The sequence below is a fragment of the Entelurus aequoreus genome, linkage group LG04 (genome assembly GCF_033978785.1).
Source record: "Entelurus aequoreus isolate RoL-2023_Sb linkage group LG04, RoL_Eaeq_v1.1, whole genome shotgun sequence".
In the NCBI taxonomy this organism is placed as follows: domain Eukaryota; kingdom Metazoa; phylum Chordata; class Actinopteri; order Syngnathiformes; family Syngnathidae; genus Entelurus; species Entelurus aequoreus.
This window is the reverse complement of record NC_084734.1, coordinates 89,783,213-89,808,590: the sequence shown is the minus strand read 5'-3', so window position 1 is coordinate 89,808,590 and position 25,378 is coordinate 89,783,213. Positions and strand designations below refer to the sequence as shown.

Here is a 25,378-nt window from a genome sequence, read left to right as displayed (position 1 = left end):
CTCCCCCACTTCCCGTGGGATTTTGCTGGGTGCGTTTTGGACATTTTTTGCAGTGGGACTGGAACCCGGGGGGGTATTTTGGACAAAATTGGGACTTTTGACAATTTTGGCCACATTTCCCCTCTTCTTCCCCGCCTTCCTGTGCACCATTGCTGGGTGTGTTTTGGACATTTGGACAAAAATAGTTTCAAGCATGTTTTACTCAATATAGCTCATCAAATCTCAGCAACAAGCTGTAATATCTTACTGACATCATTTAGGACCAAAACCCTTAAAACAAGTAAAACACTCTAACGTAAAATCTGCTTAGTGAGAAGAATGATCTTATCAGACAGAAAATAAGCAAATATCACCCTTATTTGACATATTTCATCTTACTTAGATTTCACTTTTTGCAGTGTGTAGAGTACTTTTAAGTATGAGGAAATTGCAAAGAGTTGAAGAAACTAACACTTTTATTATGCTGCTGAAAGAACAGGCAACAGTGGAATACATTTATGCAACAAATAGGTTTATTAAGAATAATGTAAGAAGTGCAGTTTGCGAGAGATTGAACTAATTAAAGGCAATTATGTCAAAAAGACTTGCTTCCATATTCTGATAGTTACATACTGTATGTGCTGTGCGGCACCACATCCTCCATTTTAGCTTCTAGAGTGCAAGTTCACTGGGCATTTCTGTGCCCTGTAAACCCCCCAGCAGGTTTCGGGCTGCCAAGGCAACCATGACGCCTCTGGTGGAGTAGGTGGCGCTGCCGATGTGCGGCAACACCACTGCACAAAGCCAAACGGGACGGAAGGTTAGCATTGACCAGGAGAGGAAGCAACTGAGATGTATTTCATTGTAACAAAGATGTCCTTCCTACTTACCACAGTTTTTGAGTGTGAGAAGCGGGTGGTTGGTCGGTAGTGGCTCGGGTGTTGTTACGTCCAGGCCAGCTGCTGCTATTTGTCCACTTTTCAGAGCCTCGTAAAGATCCTCTTGATTCACTACAGCCCCCCTTGATGGATGCAAGGAAGTCATTGAAAAATAATTCATCTGTTAAAGTACAAGTAGAATGCAAAAACAAGTTAATTGTGTTTTATTGTATCCATCAGAGGGTCGCTTTTAACTGTCAATAATGTAGGAACTTGCCTCTGGTTTCATTATTAATTATATCAATCAATCAATCAATCATCAATCAATGTTTATTTATACAGCCCTAAATCACAAGTGTCTCAAAGGGCTGTACAAGCCACAACGACATCCTCGGTTCAGAGCCCACATAAGGGCAAGGAAAAACTCACAACCCAGTGGGACGTCAATGTGAATGACTATGAGAAACCTTGGAGAGGACCGCAGATGTGGGTGACCCCCCCCCCCCCCTCTAGGGGAGACCGGATGCAATGGACGTCGAGTGGGTCTGACATAATATTGTGAGAGTCCAGTCCATAGTGGATTTAACATAATAGTGTGACAGTCCAGTCCATAGTGGATCTAACATAATAGTGAGAGAGTCCAGTCCATAGTGGATCTAACATAATAGTGAGAGTCCAGTCCATAGTGGATCTAACATAATAGTGAGAGTCCAGTCCATAGTGGATCTAACATAATAGTGAAAGTCCAGTCCATAGTGGATCTAACATAATAGTGAGAGTCCAGTCCATAGTGGATCTAACATAATAGTGAGAGTCCAGTCCATAGTGGATCTAACATAATAGTGAGAGAGTCCAGTCCATAGTGGATCTAACATAATAGTGAGAGTCCAGTCCATAGTGGATCTAACATAATAGTGTGAGAGTCCAGTCCATAGTGGATCTAACATAATAGTGTGAGAGTCCAGTCCATAGTGGATCTAACATAATAGTGTGAGAGTCCAGTCCATAGTACATCTAACATAATAGTGTGACAGTCCATAGTGGATCTAACATAATAATGAGAGTCCAGTCCATAGTGAATCTAACATAATAGTGTGAGAGTCCAGTCCATAGTGGATCTAACATAATAGTGTGAGAGTCCAGTCCATAGTGGATCTAACATAATAGTGTGACAGTCCATAGTGGATCTAACATAATAGTGTGACAGTCCATAGTGGATCTAACATAATAATGAGAGTCCAGTCCATAGTGGATCTAACATAATAGTGTGAGAGTCCAGTCCATAGTGGATCTAACATAATAGTGTGAGAGTCCAGTCCATAGTGGATCTAACATAATAGTGAGAGTCCAGTCCATAGTGGATCTAACATAATAGTGTGAGAGTCCAGTCCATAGTGGATCTAACATAATAGTGAGAGTCTAGTCCATAGTGGATCTAACATAATAGTGTGAGAGTCCAGTCCATAGTGGATCTAACATAATAGTGAGAGTCCAGTCCATAGTGGATCTAACATAATAGTGAGAGTCCAGTCCATAGTGGATCTAACATAATAGTGTGACAGTCCAGTCCATAGTGGATCTAACATAATAGTGTGACAGTCCAGTCCATAGTGGATCTAACATAATAGTGAGAGTCCAGTCCATAGTGGATCTAACATAATAGTGTGACAGTCCAGTCCATAGTGGGGCCAGCAGGAGACCATCCCAAGCGGAGACAGGTCATATAAATTGTTGTAAGTAGACTGTCCATTTTACAGTAAAAACTTTACAAATTTTACAGTAAAATAGCGTTTTTTATATATTTTTTACAATATTTTACAGTAAATGGAAAAACATTACCACCGTTTTTGAGGGGAATGTTTACGGAAAAAGCTGGGAGCTCAGTAGCCAGAATGGTTGTGTTAAAATGACATAGTTTTTACAACATTATATTGTTAATGGACTTCACTGAAGTCTTATGAGACATTAGTTAGCATGTCCTTGATGGACCAGGTGTACAAATGAGCCAGAAAAAAGTCGAAGAAAAAGCTAAACATACACCCAGAATGAATCTTTTGGTGCTGAAAGATGTTTAGTGTGATTTTTAAAGACATGGAATAGCAGTATGTAGCTGGAGGTTGGACGAGTTTGTAAAAGTGCTTTGGAATCTACCTGCTTGAGTTGATGAGGATTCCCGTCTTTTTCATCTTGCTGAAGAAGGTCTTGTCACACAGGTCCTGGGTCTCTGGTGTCAGCGAGCATGACACTACGATGAAGTCACTCTCACACCTGAGAGTGTCCAGAGGAACTGAACAGGAGAGAAGGACCGATATGAATTATGAGTAGAGATGTCCAATAATGGCTTTTTTGCCGATATTCCGATATTGTCCAACTCTTAATTACCGATACCGATATCAAGCGATACCGATATATACAGTTGTGGAATGAACACATTATTATGCCTAATTTTGTTGTGATGCTCCGCTGGATGCATTAAACAATGTAACAAGGTTTTACAAAATAAATCAACTCAAGTTATGGAAAAAAAGTGCCAACATGGCACTGCCATATTTATTATTGAAGTCACAAAGTGCATTATTTGTTTTAACATGCCTCAAAACAGCAGCTTGGAATTTGGGACATGCTCTCCCTGAGAGAGCATGAGGAGGTTGAAGTGGGCGGGGTTGAGGTGTGGGGGGGGGTGTATATTGTAGCGTCCCGGAAGAGTTAGTGCTGCAAGGGGTTCTGGGTATTTGTTCTGTTGTGTTTACAGTGTTTCCCACACATTCATTTATTTGTGGCGGCCCACCACGAAAGAATTATGTCCGCCACAAATTTTTTTTTTAAATTTAAAAAATAAAAAATATATATATTTTTTTTTTTGTCCTGTCCAGCTTCTCAGGCAAATCATATAGTTGATGTAGATGTAGATGATCATATAGTAGATGTAGATGCCCATATCGGCTGTTCACATTTACTTTACAAAAGAGAAGTGTAGGATACTTCTCTTGTTGCCTTATTTGTATTTGACCACTACTGTTTTCTGTTTATTTGTTACTGACTGTGGCAGGACACCTCTGCCTCTGTTTCACTTTATGTTGCTGGTAAATAATATGCTTGTAGTAGTAGGCTAAAGTGAAATTATTTAGTATGCACTAATTAAAGGGGCAGAGCTTTAAGAGACATTTTAGCTTTTATATTTTATAAGATATATTTTTTGTAAGAACCACAATTAATAAATATATTTCAGTGAATAACTTATTGTTCAAATCTGTATATAAATATGTACATAAAGTGAGGTAATTATATTGTAAAATGGATGGATGGATGGACGTTTAAAACAAAACTGTTATTATTAATTAGTAAGTATACATTTTTTTTTAGCCTTTTTAGAGAAAATCATATCATTGTAGTAAATTATGCAAATTACTCGATGATATCATGGTGACCACGCCCATAGCCACGCCCCCGCCGCCACAGGTATCTTGGCAGTTTATGGGAAACACTGGTTTATGTTGTGTTACGGTGCGGATGTTCTCCCGAAATGTGTTTGTCATTCTTGTTTGGTGTGGGTTCACACTGTGGCGCATATTTGTAACAGTGTTAAAGTTGTTTATACGGCCACCCTCAGTGTGACCTGTATGGCTGTTGACCAAGTACGCCTTGCATTCACTTGTGTGTGTGAAAAGCCGTAGATATTATTTGATTGGGCCGGCACGCAAATGCAGTGCCTTTTAGGCACGCGCCCAATATTGTTGTCTGGGTGGAAATCGGGAGAATGTTTGCCCCGGGAGGTTTTCGGGAGGGGCACTGAAATTCAGGAGTCTCCTGGGAAAATGGGGAGGGTTGGCAAGTATGACTGGGAGACGCAACTGCTCTGTACTTCTCCCTACGTCCGTGTACCACTCCGTACAGCGGCGTTTTAAAAAGTCATAAATATTACTTTTTGAAACCGATACCGATCATTTCCGATATTACATTTTAAAGCAGACCTGGGCATTCTGCAGCCGGCGGGCCACATCCGGCCCTTTGTGCGTCCCTGTCCGGCCCGCGTGAGGCCAATCATAAATTTACAAAATAAATTTTAAAAAGTATCTATGTCGAGTGTGCAATACAACGGTGCTGCTTTTGTTTTGAAAAGCGTTATTTGTATTACTTCTGTGTGGACGTATGCGCGTGCGTGATTGTGAGTGAATGTGAACAGCTGCAATCACAAATGACAAAATAAAGTTGAAAAAATATCAATGTCGTGCGCACAATACAACTGTGCTGCTTTTATTTTGAAAAGTGTTATTTATGGGCGTCTTTCCGTGTGTAACCTGCGAGTGAAGGTGCACATGCAGCGACAAGTGATGCACGGTTTACACCCGAGACGCTAAAAAGAGAAAAGTTGATGAGGAATGGCGTGTTTTCAACAAGACATGGACTGCCAAGCAACGTTCCCTCTAAGGTGCGCGCCTGCGTAATTGCGCACTGCTCGAGCGTCCTCTGCGCACAGCAAATATATGTCGCGCACCAAATCAAATCCCATCTGAATTCTAAACAAAATAAACACATTTATTCTGTGTAATTTTGCAATGCAACTCTGAGTGACAGTGACAACAAGCGGCCCTAACGGTGTTCGTCAACACCGTTCAATTGAACACCGTTCAATTATTGTAACGTCTATTGAGATGCTTCGAGGACAGGAATTATATCGATCACTTTATTAAGCAAAACTGTTTATATTCGGACATAACCACACCAAAAACATGAGTAAAACACTTCTATCTGGAAAAACTAGTAATTTTCTGCCGTACAAACCAGGCCAAAAGCAACTTGTCATCTGTCACCAACACACATACCACTAAACCACTGGTGCGTTTATGGCCACACAAAAAGTCGCACAACTCAAACACCACACAAAGTTACACTATGACTCCTCAGTCATATGTGTGCTTATTTTACTGTCATTTATTATTAATGTTAATTTATTGATATTAATCATGGAATGCTGTTACTAGAGAAAGTTACACTTCATCCTATGCTTACATTTCATTGTGCAACATGAGGATGTTTAAGGGGAACTAAAGGTGATCCCTGAAAGGGGTACAAATGATTTCCAAAGCAGTGCTTTTGGTATCAAGTTAAGTTAGGTTAAATGAAAGTATTATTATTATTTATTAATTATTATTATTATTATTATTTATCTTACGGTATATATCGAAAATAATATTGAGCAAAATTTAATTGAAATATTGTCGATGTGGCCCTCCAGCAGTGCTCGGGTTGCTCATGCGGCCCCCGGTAAAAATTAATTGCCCACCGCTGTTTTAAAGCATCTATCGGCCGATAATATCGGCAGTCCGATATTTTCGGACATCTCTAATTATGAACCATGTCATGAACCAGACCAACAACTTTACTAACTTGCGCTTGTAATCACCATACGCTGTTGACTCTTTACTAGTTTTACTTACCAAACTCTCCATTTAGCTCAGCGGCGTAAGCCTTCTCAGTTCTCCCAGAGTAAAGCAGCCGCTTTACTCCAAATGGCATGAGGCGGCGAGCGATGGCCATCCCTTGACATAAATATAAACAGCATCACATATAAAGTGTACAACAACTAGCAATTTTTCCACCTGCAATTTGGTTGTGCGATATAGACGATATAAATGATATACAGTACAGGCCAAAAGTTTGGACACACCTTCTCATTCAATGTGTTTTCTTTATTTTCATGACTATTTACATTGTAGATTGTCACTGAAGGCATCAAAACTAACAAAACTTTCATATTTTTAGGAAGCTCATCTTGTATTTGACATTGTTTATAGGGTTAGGCGCCATAAGTGTTCAACTTCAGCCTAAACCCTTTCGGCCTGGGGATAGGTTGATTGGCAACACTAAATTGGCCCTAGTGTGTGAATGTGCTGGCCCTGCGATGAGGTGGCGACTTGTCCAGGGTGTACCCCGCCTTCCGCTCGAATGCAGCTGAGATAGGCTCCAGCACCCCCCGCGACCCCAAAAGGGACAAGTGGTATAATTGATGGAAGGAATGTACAACTGTTTGTTTATGTAAAACTGTTTGTTTATTTTGTTGACCACTGACAGAAAAATAATAATAAACTAAACTAAACCAAAACTATGAATGAACACATGTGGAGTTACAGTATGTACTTGACAAAAAAAGGTGAAATAACTGAAAACATGTTTTATATTGTAGTTTCTTCAAAATAGCCACACTTTGCTCTTATTAATTTTTCGCACACTCTCGGCATTCTCTCCATGAGCTTCAAGAAAGGGTTTTCACTTCACAGGTGTCATAGTTTTGATGCTTTCAGTTAGGGATGTCCAATAATATCGGACTGCCGATATTATCGGCTTTAAAATGTAATATCGGAAATTATCGGTATCGGTTTCAAAATTATCTTTATCGGTTTCAAAAAGTTAAATGTATGACTTTTTAAAACGCCGCTGTGTACACGGACGTAGGGAGAAGTACCGGGCCAATCACATAATATCTACGGCTTTTCACACACACACAAGTAAATGCAAGGCATAATTGGTCAACAGCCATACACGTCACACTGAGGGTAGCCGTATAAACAACTTTAACACTGTTACAAATATGTGCCACAGTGTGAACCCACACCAAACCTTGTTACATTGTTTAATGCATCCAGCGGGGCATCACAACAAAATTAGGCATAATAATGTGTTAATTCCACGACTGTATATATCGGTTGATATCGGTATCGGTAATTAAGAGTTGGACAATATCGGATATCTGCAAAAAATCCATTATCGGACATCTCTACTTTCAGTGACAATCTACAATGTAAATAGTCATGAAAATAAAGAAAACGCATTGAATGAGAAGGTGTGTCCAAACTTTTGGCCTGTACTGTATATATCAGTAGCCTTTGTAACCCGTTTTGAAATATTTACATTATCATTCATATGCCAAATAACATCGTTATCGCAGGAAGTTGCAAAATATATCGCGATATAGATTTTAAGCCATAGCGCCGATCCCTAAACTGCAGCAACAATCCTTACCGATGCGTCCCAGGCCGATGACTCCCACAGTGCTGCCTGACAGACCATACCCGCACATCCAGAACGGTGTCCAGGAGCTCCAGCCTCCACTGAGACACATTTGGTGACAACGTCACTACATTGAGGCGACAGCTTGACACTGATGAGTGTAACTTAACAGCAGGACTGACTTTTTCACTTCGTCCACCGCCTCAGGTAGTCTGCGAGCTGTGGCCAGGAGCAGAGCCACAGTCAGCTCAGCTGTGGCATCAGTCAGGACATCAGGCGTGTAACCTACACGAATACCACTGGGGGAAATAATATACTATGGAGGTTCATTTGGCTTTTTATTACCAAAGCTTGTTTAGGACCCTATTGTGTATTTACATCCAATTATGCTGACAATTTTATTGAATAAAAATGTGTGTGCAAAAATTCAGTGTAAAGAAAGAGACAAACAAATATACAGTACAGGCCAAAAGTTTGGACACACCTTCTCCTCATTCAATGCGTTTTCTTTATTTTCATGACTATTTACATTGTAGATTGTCACTGAAGGCATCAAAATGTTATGTACTTAACAAAAAAAGGTGAAATAACTAAAAACATGTTTTATATTCTAGTTAAAGTTAAAGTAGCAATGATTGTCACACACACATACTAGGTGTGGTGAAATTTGTCCTCTGCATTTGACCCATCCCTATGTTCACCCCCTGGGAGGTGAGGGGAGCAGTGAGCAGCAGCGGTGGCTGCGCCCGGGAATAATTTTTGGTGATTTAACCCCCAATTCCAACCCTTGATGCTGAGTGCCAAGCTGGGAGATAAACCCATTCTTATAGTCTTTGGTATGACTCAGCCGGGGTTTGAACTCACAACCTACCCATCACATGGCGGACACTCTAACCACTAGACCACTGAGTAGGTTCTAGTTTCTTCAAAACAGCCACCCTTTGCTCTGATTACTGCTTTGCACACTCTTGGCATTCTCTTGATGAGCTTCAAGCACACCTGTGAAGTGAAAACCATTTCAGGTGACTACCTCTTGAAAGCTCATGGAGAGAATGCCAAGAGTGTGCAAAGCAGTAATCAGAGCAAAGGGTGGCTATTTTGAAGAAACTCGAATACAAAACATGTTTTCCGTTATTTCACTTTTTTTTGTTAACTACATAACTCCACATGTGTTCATTCATAGTTTTGATGTGACAACCTACAATGTAAATAGTCATGAAAGTAAAGAAAACACATTCAATGAGAAAGTGTGTCCAAACTTTTGGCCTGTACTGTATATAAAAAATATTTCTGCACTGAATTTTTCTGGAAATAATTCTCATACACTGAAATGTTTTTACACTGGATTTTTAAAACACCGTATTTGAACAAACTGCATTTCTAAACACACACATGTTTATTTAAATTAAATTGTCAGCCAAATTTGATGTAAGAAAATTAAGTTCACAAAATTCAAACACAAAAAATTCAGTTACATAACTACAGTATCCAGAAAATGCTGTGGTAATAAAGACACACATCAACTTCTGACATCCTTTGAATAAAAATGTATGAGCTAAATGTGTGCGTAAAATACAGTGTTTTACAATTCAGTGCAGAAGAATTCACCTCAATGGCTGCTTCTGAGAGAGGATCGATTGATTCAATCTTACTTTACCGGAGGTGAATCTTAAGTTTTGCATCAACGAATACTTTAGCACTGAATTTTTCTGCACTAAATTATTTTATAGTGAATTTTTATACACTGAATTTTTTATAATGAATTTTAAAAGACTGTATTTTTACAAACTGAATTTTTTAAACACACAAATTTTGCTCGCAAATTTTTATTCAATGAAATTGTCAGCATGATTTAATGTAACAAAAATCAAATGTAAAAAGCGTTTGTACCAATGACACAAATGAACATCCATAATAAAGTACCACTTATAAACTACAAGGCATTCTACATGTGGGCATACATGTTTTGACCCAATAAGTTGGATTGACTTGAAATTTCTCACAGCTCTACAGAACAACCACTGTACTTTTAGGGTGTTTAGAAGATTTACCATGTATTTTGATACACGTAGAGGGGACTGACGTTTGAGCAAGATTAGTGGAAAAACATTTTTGCAGGGACACGTTCAGGACTACCTTAAAGGCCTACTAAAATGATTTTTTTTTTAATTTAAACGGGGATAGCAGATCCATTCTATGTGTCATACTTGATCATTTCGCGATATTGCCATATTTTTGATGAAAGGATTTAGTATAGAACAACGACGATAAAGATCGCAACTTTTGGTCTCTGATAAACAAAAGCCTTGCCCCTACCGGAAGTAGCGTGACGTAGTCAGTTGATAGCCTCCTCACATTTCCCCATTGTTTTCAATGCAGCTAGAGCGATTCGGACCGAGAAAGCGACGATTACCCCATTAATTTGAGCGAGGATGAAAGATTCGTGGATGAGGAACGTTAGAGTGAAGGACTAGAATGCAGTGCAAGACATATCTTTTTTCGCTCTGACCGTAACTTAGGTACAAGCTGGCTCTTTGGATTCCACACGCTCTCCTTTTTCTATTGTGGATCACGGATTTGTATTTTAAACCACCTCGGATACTATATCCTCTTGAAAATGAGAGTCGAGCACGCGAAATGGACATTCACAGTGACTTTTATCTCCACGACAATACATTGACGAAACACTTTAGCTATGGAGCTAACGTGATAGCATCGTGCTTAACTGCATATAGAAACAAAATAAATAAAACCCTGACTGGAAGGATAGACAGAAGATCAACAATACTATTAAACCATGGACATGTAAATACACGGTTAATGCTTTCCAGCCTGGCGAAGGTTAACAATGCTGTTGCTAACGACGCCATTGAAGCTAACTTAGCTACGGAGCTAACGTGATAGCATCGGGCTCAAATGCAGATAGAAACAAAATAAATAAATCCCTGACTGGAAGGATAGACAGAAGATCAACAATACTATTAAACCATGGACATGTAACTACACGGTTAATGCTTTCCAGCCTGGTGAAGCTTAACAATGCTGTTGCTAACGACGCCATTGAAGCTAACTTAGCAACGGGACCTCACAGAGCTATGATAAAAACATTAGCGCTCCACCTACGCCAGCCAGCCCTCATCTGCTCATCAACACCCGTGCTCACCTGCGTTCCAGCGAACGACGGAAAGACGAAGGACTTCACCACGATCATCCGTGCGGTCGGTGGCTAGCGTCGGCTAGCGCGTCTGCTATCCGAGTCAAAGTCTTCCTGGTTGTGTTGCTGTAGTCCGCCGCTAATACACCGATCCCACCTACAACTTTCTTCTTTGCAGTCTTCATTGTTCATTAAACAAATTGCAAAAGATTCACCAACACAGATGTCCAGAATACTGTGGAATTATGAGATGAAAACAGATTTATTTTGTATTGTATTCAATGGGGTACCGATACTTCTGTTTCACTGGCTACGTCACGCGCATACGTCATCATCCAAAGACGTTTTCAACCGGAAGTTTAGCGGGAAATTTAAAATTGCACTTTATAAGTTAACCCGGCCGTATTGGCATGTGTTGCAATGTTAAGATTTCATCATTGATATATAAACTATCAGACTGCGTGGTCGCTAGTAGTGGCTTTCAGTAGGCCTTTAAATGTCCCTATGTCATTGACCAATTTTCGAATTACTGTCAAATTTGTATGATACACATGTGTGCTTCCATGTCTTTCAAAGCATTTTGAACACACCTCATAGCACATGAGAAAAATCGTACATATCAAATTCCATTTTTTTTTTTTATATGACTGTGTGAAGTTTCTTACCGTTTCTTTATTTCATTAAGGTCCAAATGGTCGTATCCCACAGAGAGGGTGCTGATTACTTTCAGGTTGGGTCCTGTGGACAGTAATATGGCGTTACAGTAAATACCATGTTTGCTCATTATCAACTACATGTGAGGATCAGGGGCAAAGCTTTTTGATTGATTGATTGAGACTTTTATTAGTAGGTTGCACAGTACAGTACATATTCTGTACAATTGACCACTAAATGGTAACACCCCAATAAGCTTTTCTACTTGTTTAAGTCAGGGTCCACTTAAATTGATTCATGATACAGATATATACTATCAGATATATACTATCATCATAATACAGTCATCACACAAGATAATCACATTGAATTATTTACATTATTTCCAATCCGGGGTGTGGAGGGGGGGAGGGGGGGGGTTAGGTTTGGTTGTTATCATCAGTCATCAACAATTGAGAACAGAGAAATGGATATTGGAACAGTGTAGGTGTGACTTGGTAGGATATGGACAGCAAGTAGTGGACAGAGAGAGAGAGAGAGAGAGAGAGAGAGAGAGAGAGAGAGAGAGAGAGAGAGAGAGAGAGAGAGAGAGAGATCAGAAGGCATAAGAAAAAGAGTCTACATTTGATTATTAACAATCCGGGGAGGGTGTTAGTTTAGGGTTGTAGTTGCCTGGAGGTGAACTTTTATTGCGGTTTTGAAGGAGGATAGAGATGCCCTTTCTTTTACACCTGTTGGGAGCTAATTATGTCTTTTGATTGATTGATTGAGACTTTTATTAGTAGGTTGCACAGTGAAGTACATATTCCGTACAATTGACCACTAAATGGTAACACCCCAATAAGTTTTTCAATTTGTTTAAGTCGGGGTCCACTTAAATTGATTCATGATAGAGATATATACTATCAGATAAATACTATCATCATAATACGGGGGGGGAGTAGGATATGGACAGCAAGTAGTGGACATAGAGAGAGAGAGAGAGAGATCAGAAGGCATAAGAAAAAGTATCTGCATTTGATTGTTTACATTTGATTATTAGCAATCCGGGGAGGGTGTTAGTTTAGGGTTGTAGCTGCCTGGAGGTGAACTTTTATTGCGGTTTTGAAGGAGGATAGAGATGCCCTTTCTTTTATACCTGTTGGGAGCGCATTCCACATTGATGTGGCATAGAAAGAGAATGAGTTAAGACCTTTGTTAGTTCGGAATCTGGGTTTAACGTGGTTAGTGGAGCTCCCCCTGGTGTTGTGGTTATGGCAGTCATTTACGTTAAGGAAGTAGTTTGACATGTACTTCGGTATCAGGGAGGTGTAGCGGATTTTATAGACTAGGCTCAGTGCAAGTTGTTTAACTCTGTCCTCCACCTTGAGCCAGCCCACTTTAGAGAAGTGGGTAGGAGTGAGGTGTGATCTGGGGTGGAGGTCTAGAAGTAACCTGACTAGCTTGTTCTGGGATGTTTGGAGTTTAGATTTGAGGGTTTTGGAGGTGCTAGGGTACCAGGAGGTGCATGCGTAATCGAAAAAGGGTTGAACAAGAGTTCCCGCCAGAATCCTCATGGTGCTTTTGTTGACCAGAGAGGAGATTCTGTAGAGAAATCTTGTTCGTTGGTTGACCTTTTTGATGACCTTGGTTGCCATTTTATCACAGGAAAGGTTAGCCTCTAGAATGGAACCTAGGTAGGTGACCTCATCTTTCCTGGTGATAACAATGTCACCCACTTTTATAGTGAAGTCATTGACTTTCTTAAGGTTGATGTGGGACCCAAATAGGATGGATTCCCTTGTACCCAAGTGTATGGATAGCTTGTTGTCAGCGAGCCAGGTGCAAGTTCTACAGAGTTCAGCACTGAGGATTTTCTCCACCTGTGACTTGTCCTTGTCTGATACCAGCAAGGCAGAGTCATCCGCAAACATTCTTTTTTTGTCATAAAAAAGTACAATCATGTGTGCTTACGGACTGTATCCCTGCAGACTGTATTGATATATATATTGATATATAATGTAGGAACCAGAATATTAATAACAGAAAAAAACAACTTTTGTGCGAATGAGTGTAAATGGGGGAGGGAGGTTTTTTGGGTTGGTGCACTAATTGTAAGTGTATCTTGTGTTTTTTATGTTGATTTAATAAAAAAAATTCAAAATAAAAATGTATGTATTTATTTAATTGGGGACCACTGATGTAGACCACAAGAAAATGTTTAAAATTTAGAAAAAAATCATAATACGACCCCTTTAATGCGCCTTATAATCTGGTGCGCCTTTTGTATGAAAAAAGACCTGAATAGACCCGCTCATCAGCAGTGCGCCTTATAATCCGGTGCGCCCTATGGTCCAGAAAATACCGTACTTGTTTTAAAACTTAGTCCAGACTGACAAAGAGTACCTGCGGCATTCAGAACCTCAGCATCGACCTTGTCTGACAGCAGGCACAGGACACCGTGGGCCCCCTGCACCTCTTTGAGAAGCTCTTCTCTTGGAATAGGTTGATTGGAGTCCCACATGCACACGTCACACCTGGACAAGCAAGCATGACGTCATCACTATAACACAGCAGCTGTCACGTTGATTGATTGAAACTTTTATTAGTAGGTTGCACAGTGAAGTACATATTCCGTACAATTGACCACTAAATGGTAACACCCCAATAAGTTTTTCAACTTGTTTAAGTCGGGGTCCACTTAAATTCATTCATGATACAGATATATACTATCATATATACTATCATCATAATACAGTCATCACACAAGATACTCATCAGAGTATATACATTGAATTATTTACATTATTTACAATCCGGGGTGTGGGATATGGAGGGGGGGGGGGTAGGTTTGGTTGGTATCAACACTTCAGACATCAACAATCAGCATCAACAATTGCATCATCAGAGAAATGGATATTGAAACAGTGTAGGACTGACTTGGTAGGATATACACTACCGTTCAAAAGTTTGGGGTCACATTGAAATGTCCTTATTTTTGAAGGAAAAGCACTGTACTTTTCAATGAAGATAACTTTAAACTAGTCTTAACTTTACAGAAATACACTCTATACATTGCTAATGTGGTAAATGACTATTCTAGCTGCAAATGTCTGCTTTTTGGTGCAATATCTACATAGGTGTATAGAGGCCCATTTCCAGCAACTATCACTCCAGTGTTCTAATGGTACAATGTGTTTGCTCATTGGCTCAGAAGGCTAATTGATGATTAGAAAACCCTTGTGCAATCATGTTCACACATCTGAAAACACTTTAGCTCGTTACAGAAGCTACAAAACTGACCTTCCTTTGAGCACATTGACTTTCTGGAGCATCACATTTGTGGGCTCAATTAAACGCTCAAAATGGCCAGAAAAAGACAACTTTCATCTGAAACTCGACAGTCTATTCTTGTTCTTAGAAATGAAGGCTATTCCACTAAATTGTTTGGGTGACCCCAAACTTTTGAACGGTAGTGTATATAGCAAGTAGTGGACATAGAGAGAGATCAGAAAGTATAAGAAAAAGTGTAAGAAAAAGTGTCTACATTTGATTGTTTACATTTGATTATTTATAGTCCGAAGAGGTATTATGTGGAAGGGAGGGTGTTAGGGTTGAAGTTGCCTGGAGGTGTTCTTTTAGTGCGGTTTTGAAGGAGGATAGAGATGCCCTTTCTTTTACACCTGTTGGGAGTGCATTCCATATTGATGTGGCATAGAAAGAGAATGAGTAAAGACCTTTGTTAGTTCGGAATCTGGGTTTAACGTGGTTAGTGGAGCTTCCCCTGGTGTTGTGGTTATATGGCGGTAATGTACACATTGACTGAGTGCATTACTAGGTTGCGTGGGGAATCTTAGTAAGTTAACGAGTATGACTGTAGATGACTAAGTCGTGTATACAATAAATAACCAAATAAAAGAAGCATACACTCCAGATGATGACAGGATCTTCATCCCTTCCTGCGAAAGGCGTCTCGTCACGTAAACCTTCATGAGTTTCCCAACTGCTTTCATCCTACTAAAAAAAGGAGGTTAGTTTAAGTCCTTTGTGATAAGGGCCTTATCACTTGAAAAAGATGATAACTTTCCAGAGGACAATACACCTGGGTTGGTTAATTGTTAACTTTCAACGACTCCAACGCCACATTAACCCGGAAGTAAACACGAGCTAAGCTCCGCCTTTTAAAAAAATAAATAAAAATTGTCTGGCGAATTTAGCTCCAGTAAGTAAACATACAGTTTGGCAGGACGTTACATATATATCATCTTACTATTTTATTATATTCATTATATGTATTGCTGATGTGAATTGGTTTGTAGCAAATTCTGGCATGAAATACGCATTTTCCCGAACTTTGCGTAAGGCCCCACGGCGTAGTTACGTACGTTACGTACATAGCTTGCGCATGACGTCATCGTCAGCCAGCCAGACGGCGCTGCTGGAGTCGGTGGTGAACTGTCAGTGTCATTTCTCAAAGACCGAGCGGACGTCCTCGGTGCTGGAAATAGGTGTCGGGAGACCGTCTGCTAAACGTAAGAAATTGTCGTTGTTTTGTTTTGGTATTTGTTTTTAATTGTTTACTGCACGTTGGACGCATGAGCTAACGCTAGCTGCAACAGGCTAACATAAACAAGGATTGCAGTGTTTCGATGTGGCAGCTCAGTTAGGATAAAGCCCTGTGTTGATTTAACATATATGTAATATACCCTTTTTCATACAGTAGAATGTTTATCACTTGATACTGCAAAGTATAGTAGTATAGTTTTATAGACATTCTAGAACAGGTTATTGTGATCATGGACCCCTATGGCAGTGTTTTGCCGCGGGAAATCATCTAATTTCACCTATTTTGGTTAAGAATATTTTTTGCAAACCAGTAATTATAATCCGCAAATAATGTGCCGTTGTTGAGTGTCTGCACTGTCTGGAGATCGGCAGAGTAACCGTGTAATACTATTCCATATCAGTAGGTGGCAGCAGGTAGCTAATTGCTTTGTAGATGTCGGAAACAGCGGGAGGCAGTGTGCAGGTAAAAAGGTGTCTAATGCTTAAACCAAAAATAAACAAAAGGTGAGTGCCCCTGAGAAAAGGCATTGAAGCTTAGGGGAGGATATGCGGAACGAAACTAAAACTGAACTGGCTACAAAGTAAACAAAAACAGAATGCTGGACGACAGCAAAGACTTACTGTGGAGCAGCAGACGGCGTCCACAATGTACATCCGAACATGACGTGACAATCAACAATGTCCCCACGAAGAAGGATAAAAACAACTGAAATGTTCTTGATTGCCAAAACAAAGCAGGTGTGGGGAATAGCAGTCAAGGAAGACATGAAACTGCCACAGGAAAATACCAAATAAAGAGAAAAAGCCACCAAAATAGGAGTGCGAGACAAGAACTAAAACACTACACACAGGAAAACAGCAAAAAACTCAAAATAAGCCACGGCGTGATGTGACAGGTGGTGACAGTACACCTACTTTGAGACAAGAGCTATAGTGATGCATGCTTGGTTATGGTTTAAACTAGTCATATCCAACAATTGCGACAACTTTTTTATTGTCAATATCGGCTGCTCAGTTTAATTTTTTTATGATTTCTGCTAGTGGTGTGCCTCCGCATTTTTTCAATGAAAAAAATGTGCCTTGGCTCAAAAAAGGTTGAAAAACACTGCCCTATGGGACAGTGATGACCAGATCAAAATAACAATTTACCGTATTTTTCAGAGTATAAGTCGCTCTGGAGTATGAGTCGCACCGGCTGAAAATGCATAATAAGGAAGGAAAAAAAACATATATAAGTCTTACTGGAGTATAAATCACATTTTTTGGGGAAATGTATTTGCTAAAAGCCAACAGCAAGAATAGACATTTGAAAGGCAATTTAAAATAAAGAATAGTGAACAACAGGCTGAATAAGTGTACGTTATATGAGGCATAAATAACCAACTGGTATGTTAACGTAACATATTATGGTAAGAGTCATTCAAATAACTATAACATATAGAACATGCTATACGTTTACCAAACAATCTGTCACTCCTAATCGCTAAATCCCATGAAATCTTATACGTCTAGTCTCTTACGTGAATGAGCGAAATAATATTATTTGATATTTTACGCTAATGTGTTAATCATTTCACACATAAGTCGCTCCTGAGTATAAGTCGCACCCCCGGCCAAACTATGAAAAAAACTGCGACTTATAATCCGAAAAATACGGTAATGATGATACTGAGTGGTCCTAACTTTTATGTTGGTGTTTGTATAGCTTTCATTAACCAAAATACTTGATGACTAAAGTCATTTGTGCAAAAAAAAACAAAACCCTGTCATTAAGTTTCAATTGCTTCATAATAAACATACATTAGCCCCTCTTACATTTAGTTAAGTTCAGTATGATTATACTGTTGTTGAAACATATTTATGACACAAAACATCATCAGCATTTTGTAATTTGAAGCTCTTTTACATCTGCCAGGAGTTACTGTAATGGAGTTAATATGCTTCTCCGTGTGTGTGTGTTTGTGTGTTTGTGTGAGACCAGTAGATGACTGACAAGAGTGTTGACTCAATTTCTGTTACTCCGCTATAGATACCGTATTTTTCGGACTATAAGTCGCAGTTTTTTTCATAGTTTGGCCGGGGGTGCAACTTATACTCAGGAGCGACTTATGTGTGAAATGATTAACACATTACCATAAAATATCAAATAATATTATTTAACTCATTCACGTAAGAGACTAGACGTATAAGATTTCATGGGATTTAGCGATTAGGAGTGACAGATTGTTTGGTAAACGTATAGCATGTTCTATATGTTATAGTTATTTGAATGACTCTTACCATAATATGTTACGTTAACATACCAGTTGGTTATTTATGCCTCATATAACGTACACTTATTCAGCCTGTTGTTCACTATTCTTTAGACATTTTAAATTGCCTTTCAAATGTCTATTCTTGCTGTTGGCTTTTATCAAATACATTTCCCTAAAAAATGCGACTTATACTCCAGTGCGACTTATATGTTTTTTTTCCTTCTTTATTATGCATTTTCGGCCGGTGCGACTTATACTCCGGAGTAGGGATGTCCCGATACAGGTTTTTGCACTTCCGATCCGATCCGATGTTGTTTTTGCACTTCCGATACCGATACTGGCCGATACTGGCCTTATCCGAGCTTGTATTAAAGTTTAAAGTTATTGAGCCTACTTAGTTGTCAGATTCATGTTGAAAAGGGTTTTAGTACTCTTGATAACAACTAGCCAGCTGAATTAGGTGAGTTTGAATAATACACAATGGAGATGTTGACATGCGGAGTAAGCACTCTTCATTTTCTAGCAGGGGACTCTTTGCTTACAAGTAGGGCTGGGCGATATATCGAATATACTCGATATATCGCGGGTTTGTCTCTGTACGATATAGAAAATGACTACCGTATTTTTCGGACTATATGTCGCAGTTTTTTTCATAGTTTGGAGCGACTTATGTGTGAAATTATTAACCCATTACCGTAAAATATCAAATAATATTATTTCGCTCATTCACGTAAGAGACTAGACGTATAAGATTTCATGGGATTTAGTGATTAGGAGTGACAGATTGTTTGGTAAACGTATAGCATGTTCTATATGTTATAGTTATTTGAATGACTCTTACCATAATATGTTACGTTAACATACCAGTTGGTTATTTATGCCTCATATAACGTACACTTATTCAGCCTGTTGTTCACTATTCTTTAGACATTTTAAATTGCCTTTCAAATGTCTATTCTTGCTGTTGGCTTTTATCAAATAAATTTCCCCAAAAAATGCGACTTATACTCCAGTGCGACTTATATATGTTTTTTTCCTTCTTTATTGTGCATTTTTCGGCCGGTGCGACTTATACTCCGGAGCGACTTATACTCCGAAAAATACGGTAGCTTTAAAAAGTTGCTACCACATTACCACCATGCTGCTATAGATTTAAAATGTATGGGCACAAGTTGATTAAACTTTTAGGAAATGTCAGAAATGGGATAAGGAACGAGATATTACATTTTGGGGCTACAAGGGCCTGGGCGGCGGTCAGCGCTGGCTTTTCTAGTCACATTGTGTCCTAAGCAACAACTTATTACATTTTAGGCCAGATCTGTGTAATTTCTGCTATGTTACCTTACGTGTGTGTGTGTGCGTGTGTTTGTGTGTGTGTATGTATGTGTGCGTGCGTGCATGTGTGTGAGACCAGTATATGACTGACAAGAGTGCTGACTCAATTTCTGTTACTCCGCTATAGATAGCTTTAAAAAGTTGCTACCACATGCTGCTATAGATTTAAAATGTATGGGCACAAGTTGATTAAACTTTCAGGAAATGTCAGAAATGGGATAAGGAACGAGATATTACATTTTGGGGCTACAAGGGCCTGGGCGGCGGTCAGCGCTGGCTTTTCCAGTCACATTGTGTCCTCTTATCGTTTCAGGACAAAAAATTGTACTCATGCCAGAGCCTGCACACTTTTGGCCTGTGGAACCTGCAGAGCTTGTCTGAGCTTGCCAGCCCGTTGAGTGTGGAGACACCTGTACTGCGCAATGGCGCTATTGACTCTGCGCAGGATTCCCTCCATCAGCCCTGCTCCAGTGAGTCATCACCATGCCTCGCAGTACGCAGTCATGCGAGTCTTTTTTTGCATCATGAATTTGCTTCACACGTATTCGAACAACGACACCAGTCTGGCCCAGGAGCAGCGGGACCGTCCACGAGCGGCAGCCTTGCGTGCATATCAGCGCAATAACAAATCCTTTGTTTTGCATAGCAGGCCGGGCTGGTGATCGGATAGCGTTGCAGAGCAAACATTCCACGGGTATACCGATCACAATTCATATTCATTACTGCATAGATAGCGGGATTGGTTCTCTTCCTGTCGACCTAAACGCTCACAGTGCCATCGGCTTTTGTCCCTCGCTATCTCCTCTTCTTGCATTCATCCATCTTTAAACAAAGATCACGTCAAATCCTAACAGTCAACTAGTCTTATATGTTGGGTTGTGTCATCAAGTTAAAGCAAGTCTCATTGCAACCATAGAAACTGATCATCGTATGTCTTAACTTGTGTTTTTTTCTTCTTCTTCTCTCCCAATTCTCCATCGTTCTTCTCCTGGCTCCTGCCCACTGCACCATCTAAACATTTTTTTTCCTCTCTCCTTCACTCTGTCTGGACTTGTCAGTTGCGTAACAGGTAATGCTCTCTTTGTCACATTTATTTTCCCTTTTTATATGTGTAGCGATACGTCGCTCTCTCTGGCGTGTTCTCCTTCGCATTGTTTCTCTCAGAATCCATTGCCAGGTTTTTTATCCATCCATACACACTCCTTCCCTCCCCCATCTTATGTGTTATTATCTCCGTCTGCCTCCTCACTTCTGGCTTCCGCTACGCTTTATCAGTGTTCCACCACATTTCACGCTCAACCTTTTTTTTACCCAGTCATTCCTATTCCAAATTTTAGGACACCGTCTATAAAAATGTCCTTTAATTGTCGTAGCTGTGGAAATAATGCACAGCGTTAGAAGAAGAGTTATTTTTCTTCCCCAGCTTAGAGCAGACATGCCACGTTACAGGAATAGAAAACGCGTATCATCACTATTTGCAAAGTTGCTTCCCTTCTTTAAAATGTTTGTGTGATGTATGTGATCTCTTAAGGATGAAACCACTCAAAGAACAGGGAGATTTCAAAAAAGGTACATTGACACCATTCTTTTGGTTCGCATCTCGCGAAATCTGCAATCCTGATCCCGATGTCTTATGGGTTGTCAGGGAGAGCTTTGCCCTCGTCAAGGGAGCGGTGCTCCTGCTGGAAGAGGCAGAGAGAGAGGACCTACACGAGGACACGCCTCCCCCGAAACGAGAAGACGGCGCTTCAGACACGCGACACCGACACATACACGCCATGGTGGAGCTGCTTCGACCAGAGGATAGCATCAAGCTGGTAACGGACTTATATTCATTAACACCAGTATTTAGTTCATACTTCCTTACGTAATGTCCTAGCACGCTGCTGCATTGTTGCGGTAGTTGTGACCCCAAAATGCGGAGACAGGAGACAACATGCAGGTAAGAGAAGTCTTTAATGCTCAAACCAGAAGCTAGTGCAGCACGGAAGTGCACAACAAACATAGGGAAACCTTGACACCTCATGAAGCCAACAATAACAATATGTCGCGCCCACTTTAGGTCTAAGTTGCGCCCACTTTAGGTCTAAGTCTCACCCACTTTAGGTCTAAGTCCCACCCACTCTAAGTCTCACCCACTTTAGGTCTAAGTCGCGCCAACTTTAGGTCTAAGTCTCACCCACGTTAGGTCTAAGTCCCACCCACTCTAAGTCTCACCCACTTTAGGTCTAAGTCTCACCCACTTTAGGTCTAAGTCGCGCTCCACTTTAGGTCTAAGTCTCGCCCACTTTAGGTCTAAGTCTCACCCACTTTAGGTCTAAGTCTCGCCCACTTTAGGTCTAAATCCTGCCCACTTTAGGTCTAAGTTGCGCCCACTCTTAAGTCTCGCCCACTTTAGGTCTAAGTCTCGCCCACTTTAAGTCTAAGTCACGCCCCACTCTTAAGTCTCGCCCACTTTGGGTCTAAGTCGCGCCCACTCTAAGTCTTGCCCACTTTAGGTCTAAGTCTCGCCCACTTTAAGTCTAAGTCACGCCCCACTCTTAAGTCTCGCCCACTTTGGGTCTAAGTCGCGCCCACTCTAAGTCTTGCCCACTTTAGGTCTAAGTCGCGCCCACTTTAGGTCTAAGTCTCGCCCACTTTAGGTCTAAATCCTGCCCACTTTAGGTCTAAGTTGCGCCCACTCTTAAGTCTCGTCCACTTTAGGTCAAAGTCTCGCCCACTGTAGGTCTAAGTCGCGCCCACTCTTAAGTCTCGTCCAGTTTAGGTCTAAGTCTAACCCACTTTAGGTCTAAGTCGCGCCCACTCTTAAGTCTCGCCCACTTAAGGTCTAAGTCTCGCCCACTTTAAGTCTAAGTCACGCCCCACTCTTAAGTCTCGCCCACTTTGGGTCTAAGTCGCGCCCACTCTAAGTCTTGCCCACTTTAGGTCTAAGTCGCGCCCACTTTAGATCTAAGTCTCGCCCACTTTAGGTCTAAATCCTGCCCACTTTAGGTCTAAGTTGCGCCCACTCTTAAGTCTCGTCCACTTTAGGTCAAAGTCTCGCCCACTTTAGGTCTAAGTCGCGCCCACTCTTAAGTCTCGTCCAGTTTAGGTCTAAGTCTAACCCACTTTAGGTCTAAGTCGCGCCCACTCTTAAGTCTCGCCCACTTTAGGTCTAAGTCTCGCCCACTTTAAGTCTAAGTCACGCCCCACTCTTAAGTCTCGCCCACTTTGGGTCTAAGTCGCGCCCACTCTAAGTCTTGCCCACTTTAGGTCTAAGTCGCGCCCACTTTAGGTCTAAGTCTCGCCCACTTTAGGTCTAAATCCTGCCCACTTTAGGTCTAAGTTGCGCCCACTCTTAAGTCTCGTCCACTTTAGGTCAAAGTCTCGCCCACTTTAGGTCTAAGTCGCGCCCACTCTTAAGTCTCGCCCACTTTAAGTCTAAGTCACGCCCCACTCTTAAGTCTCGCCCACTTTAGGTCTAAATCTCGGCCACTTTAGGTCTAAGTCTTGCCCACTTTAGGTCTAAGTCACGCCCCATTCTTAAGTCTCGCCCACTTTAGTCTAAGTCGCACCGAATTTTAGGTCTAAGTCTCGCCCACTTTAGGTCTAAGTCGCGCCCCACTCTAAGTCTCGCCCACTTTAGGTCTAAGTCCTGCCCACTTTAGGTCTAAGTTGCGCCCACTCTTAAGTCTCGTCCACTTTAGGTCACAGTCTCGCCCACTTTAGGTCTAAGTCCTGCCCACTTTAGGTCTAAGTTGCGCCCACTCTTAAGTCTCGTCCACTTTAGGTCACAGTCTCGCCCACTTTAGGTCTAAGTTGCGCCCACTCTTAAGTCTCGTCCACTTTAGGTCACAGTCTCGCCCACTTTAGGTCTAAGTCGCGCCCACTCTTAAGTCTCGCCCACTTTAGGTCTAAGTCGCGCCCACTCCTAAGTCTCGCCCACTTTAGGTCTAAGTTGCGCCCACTCTTAAGTCTCGTCCACTTTAGGTCACAGTCTCGCCCACCTTAGGTCTAAGTCCTGCCCACTTTAGGTCTAAGTTGCGCCCACTCTTAAGTCTCGTCCACTTTAGGTCACAGTCTCGCCCACTTTAGGTCTAAGTTGCGCCCACTCTTAAGTCTCGTCCACTTTAGGTCACAGTCTCGCCCACTTTAGGTCTAAGTCGCGCCCACTCTTAAGTCTCGCCCACTTTAGGTCTAAGTCACGCCCCACTCTTAAGTCTCGCCCACTTTGGGTCTAAGTTGCGCCCACTCTAAGTCTTGCCCACTTTAGGTCTAAGTCTTGCCCACTTTAGGTCTAAGTCTCACCCACTTAAGGTCTAAGTCGCGCCCCACTCTAAGTCTCGCCCACTTTAGGTCTAAATCCTGCCCACTTTAGGTCTAAGTTGTGCCCACTCTTAAGTCTCGTCCACTTCAAGTCTAAGTCACGCCCCACTCTTAAGTCTCGCCCACTTTGGGTCTAAGTCGCGCCCACTCTAAGTCTTGCCCACTTTAGGTCTAAGTCTTGCCCATTTTAGGTCTAAGTCTCGCCCACTTTAGGTCTAAGTCGCGCCCACTCTTAAGTCTCGTCCACTTCAAGTCTAAGTCACGCCCCACTCTTAAGTCTCGCCCACTTTGGGTCTAAGTCGCGCCCACTCTAAGTCTTGCCCACTTTAGGTCTAAGTCTTGCCCATTTTAGGTCTAAGTCTCGCCCACTTTAGGTCTAAGTCGCGCCCCACTCTAAGTCTCGCCCACTTTAGGTCTAAATCCTGCCCACTTTAGGTCTAAGTTGCGCCCACTCTTAAGTCTCGTCCACTTTAGGTCAAAGTCTCGCCCACTTTAGGTCTAAATCCTGCCCACTTTAGGTCTATGTTGCGCCCACTCTTAAGTCTCGTCCAGTTTAGGTCAAAGTCTCGCCCACTTTAGGTCTAAGTCTCGCCCACTTTAAGTCTAAGTCACGCCCCACTCTTAAGTCTCGCCCACTTTGGGTCTAAGTCTCGCCCACTTTAAGTCTAAGTCACGCCCCACTCTTAAGTCTCGCCCACTTTGGGTCTAAGTCACGCCCACTTTAGGTCTAAGTCGCGCCCACTTTAGGTCTAAGTCTCGCCCACTTTAGGTCTAAATCCTGCCCACTTTAGGTCTAAGTTGCGCCCACTCTTAAGTCTCGCCCACTTTAGGTCTAAGTCACGCCCCACTCTTAAGTCTCGCCCACTTTAGGTTCAAGACTCGCCCACTTTAGGTCTAAGTTACGCCCACTCTTAAGTCTCGCCCACTTTAGGTCCATGTTTCGCCCACTTTAGGTCTAAGTCACGCCCCACTCTAAGTCTCGCCCACTTTAGGTCTAAGTCTCGCCGACTTTACGTCTAAGTCACGCCCCACTCTTAAGTCTCGCCCGAGAGTCCACTCTGGCGTTGTCAGCGCCACTGTGGCCACATCTTTAAAATACGGTTCACTTCCCTTGTTGTCACTCTTGGTGCAACTTAAGAGTGGGTGCAACTTACTGTAGTACTTCTGCGGCCGTAGCTATACCCTTCTGCAAGCCAGAGGAGTGGTGGAGCCAGACAAGAAGTGGAAGGAAAATAGGAGCGCTGGAAAGGAAACAAATACCGAAA

At 41.5% G+C, this 25,378-nt stretch overlaps 2 protein-coding genes across 3 annotated transcripts in view; one reads left to right on the top strand and one right to left on the bottom strand.

Annotated features, from left to right (window-relative positions):
• Window positions 1–437: 437 nt before the first annotated feature.
• On the bottom strand, window positions 438–15,812 carry grhpra (glyoxylate reductase/hydroxypyruvate reductase a). 2 transcript variants are annotated; one of them, XM_062043821.1, is made up of 10 exons: window positions 15,755–15,812; window positions 15,580–15,669; window positions 14,059–14,189; window positions 11,685–11,757; window positions 8,048–8,164; window positions 7,878–7,966; window positions 6,296–6,397; window positions 3,009–3,144; window positions 870–1,000; window positions 438–773 (listed from the first exon to the last, which is right to left on the bottom strand). In XM_062043821.1, exons 2-10 carry the CDS (start codon window positions 15,663–15,665, stop codon window positions 652–654), a joined length of 987 nt encoding a protein of 328 aa, XP_061899805.1. In that variant the 5' UTR covers window positions 15,666–15,669; window positions 15,755–15,812; the 3' UTR covers window positions 438–651. The 2 variants fall into 2 exon arrangements, with proteins under 2 accessions (XP_061899805.1, XP_061899806.1); XM_062043822.1 differs by having other exon boundaries at window positions 15,580–15,666; window positions 15,755–15,794.
• Window positions 15,813–16,056: 244 nt separating this feature from the next.
• The window catches only part of si:ch211-203d1.3 (protein phosphatase Slingshot homolog 3), a 46,536-nt gene continuing 37,214 nt past the window's right edge, over window positions 16,057–25,378 (top strand). The window contains exons 1-4 of the mRNA XM_062045984.1: window positions 16,057–16,184; window positions 20,122–20,278; window positions 21,340–21,377; window positions 21,454–21,625. Of these exons, the coding sequence (XP_061901968.1) occupies window positions 20,231–20,278; window positions 21,340–21,377; window positions 21,454–21,625 (258 nt within the window). The 5' untranslated portion in view covers window positions 16,057–16,184; window positions 20,122–20,230. The remainder of the gene's footprint in view (window positions 16,185–20,121; window positions 20,279–21,339; window positions 21,378–21,453; window positions 21,626–25,378) is intronic.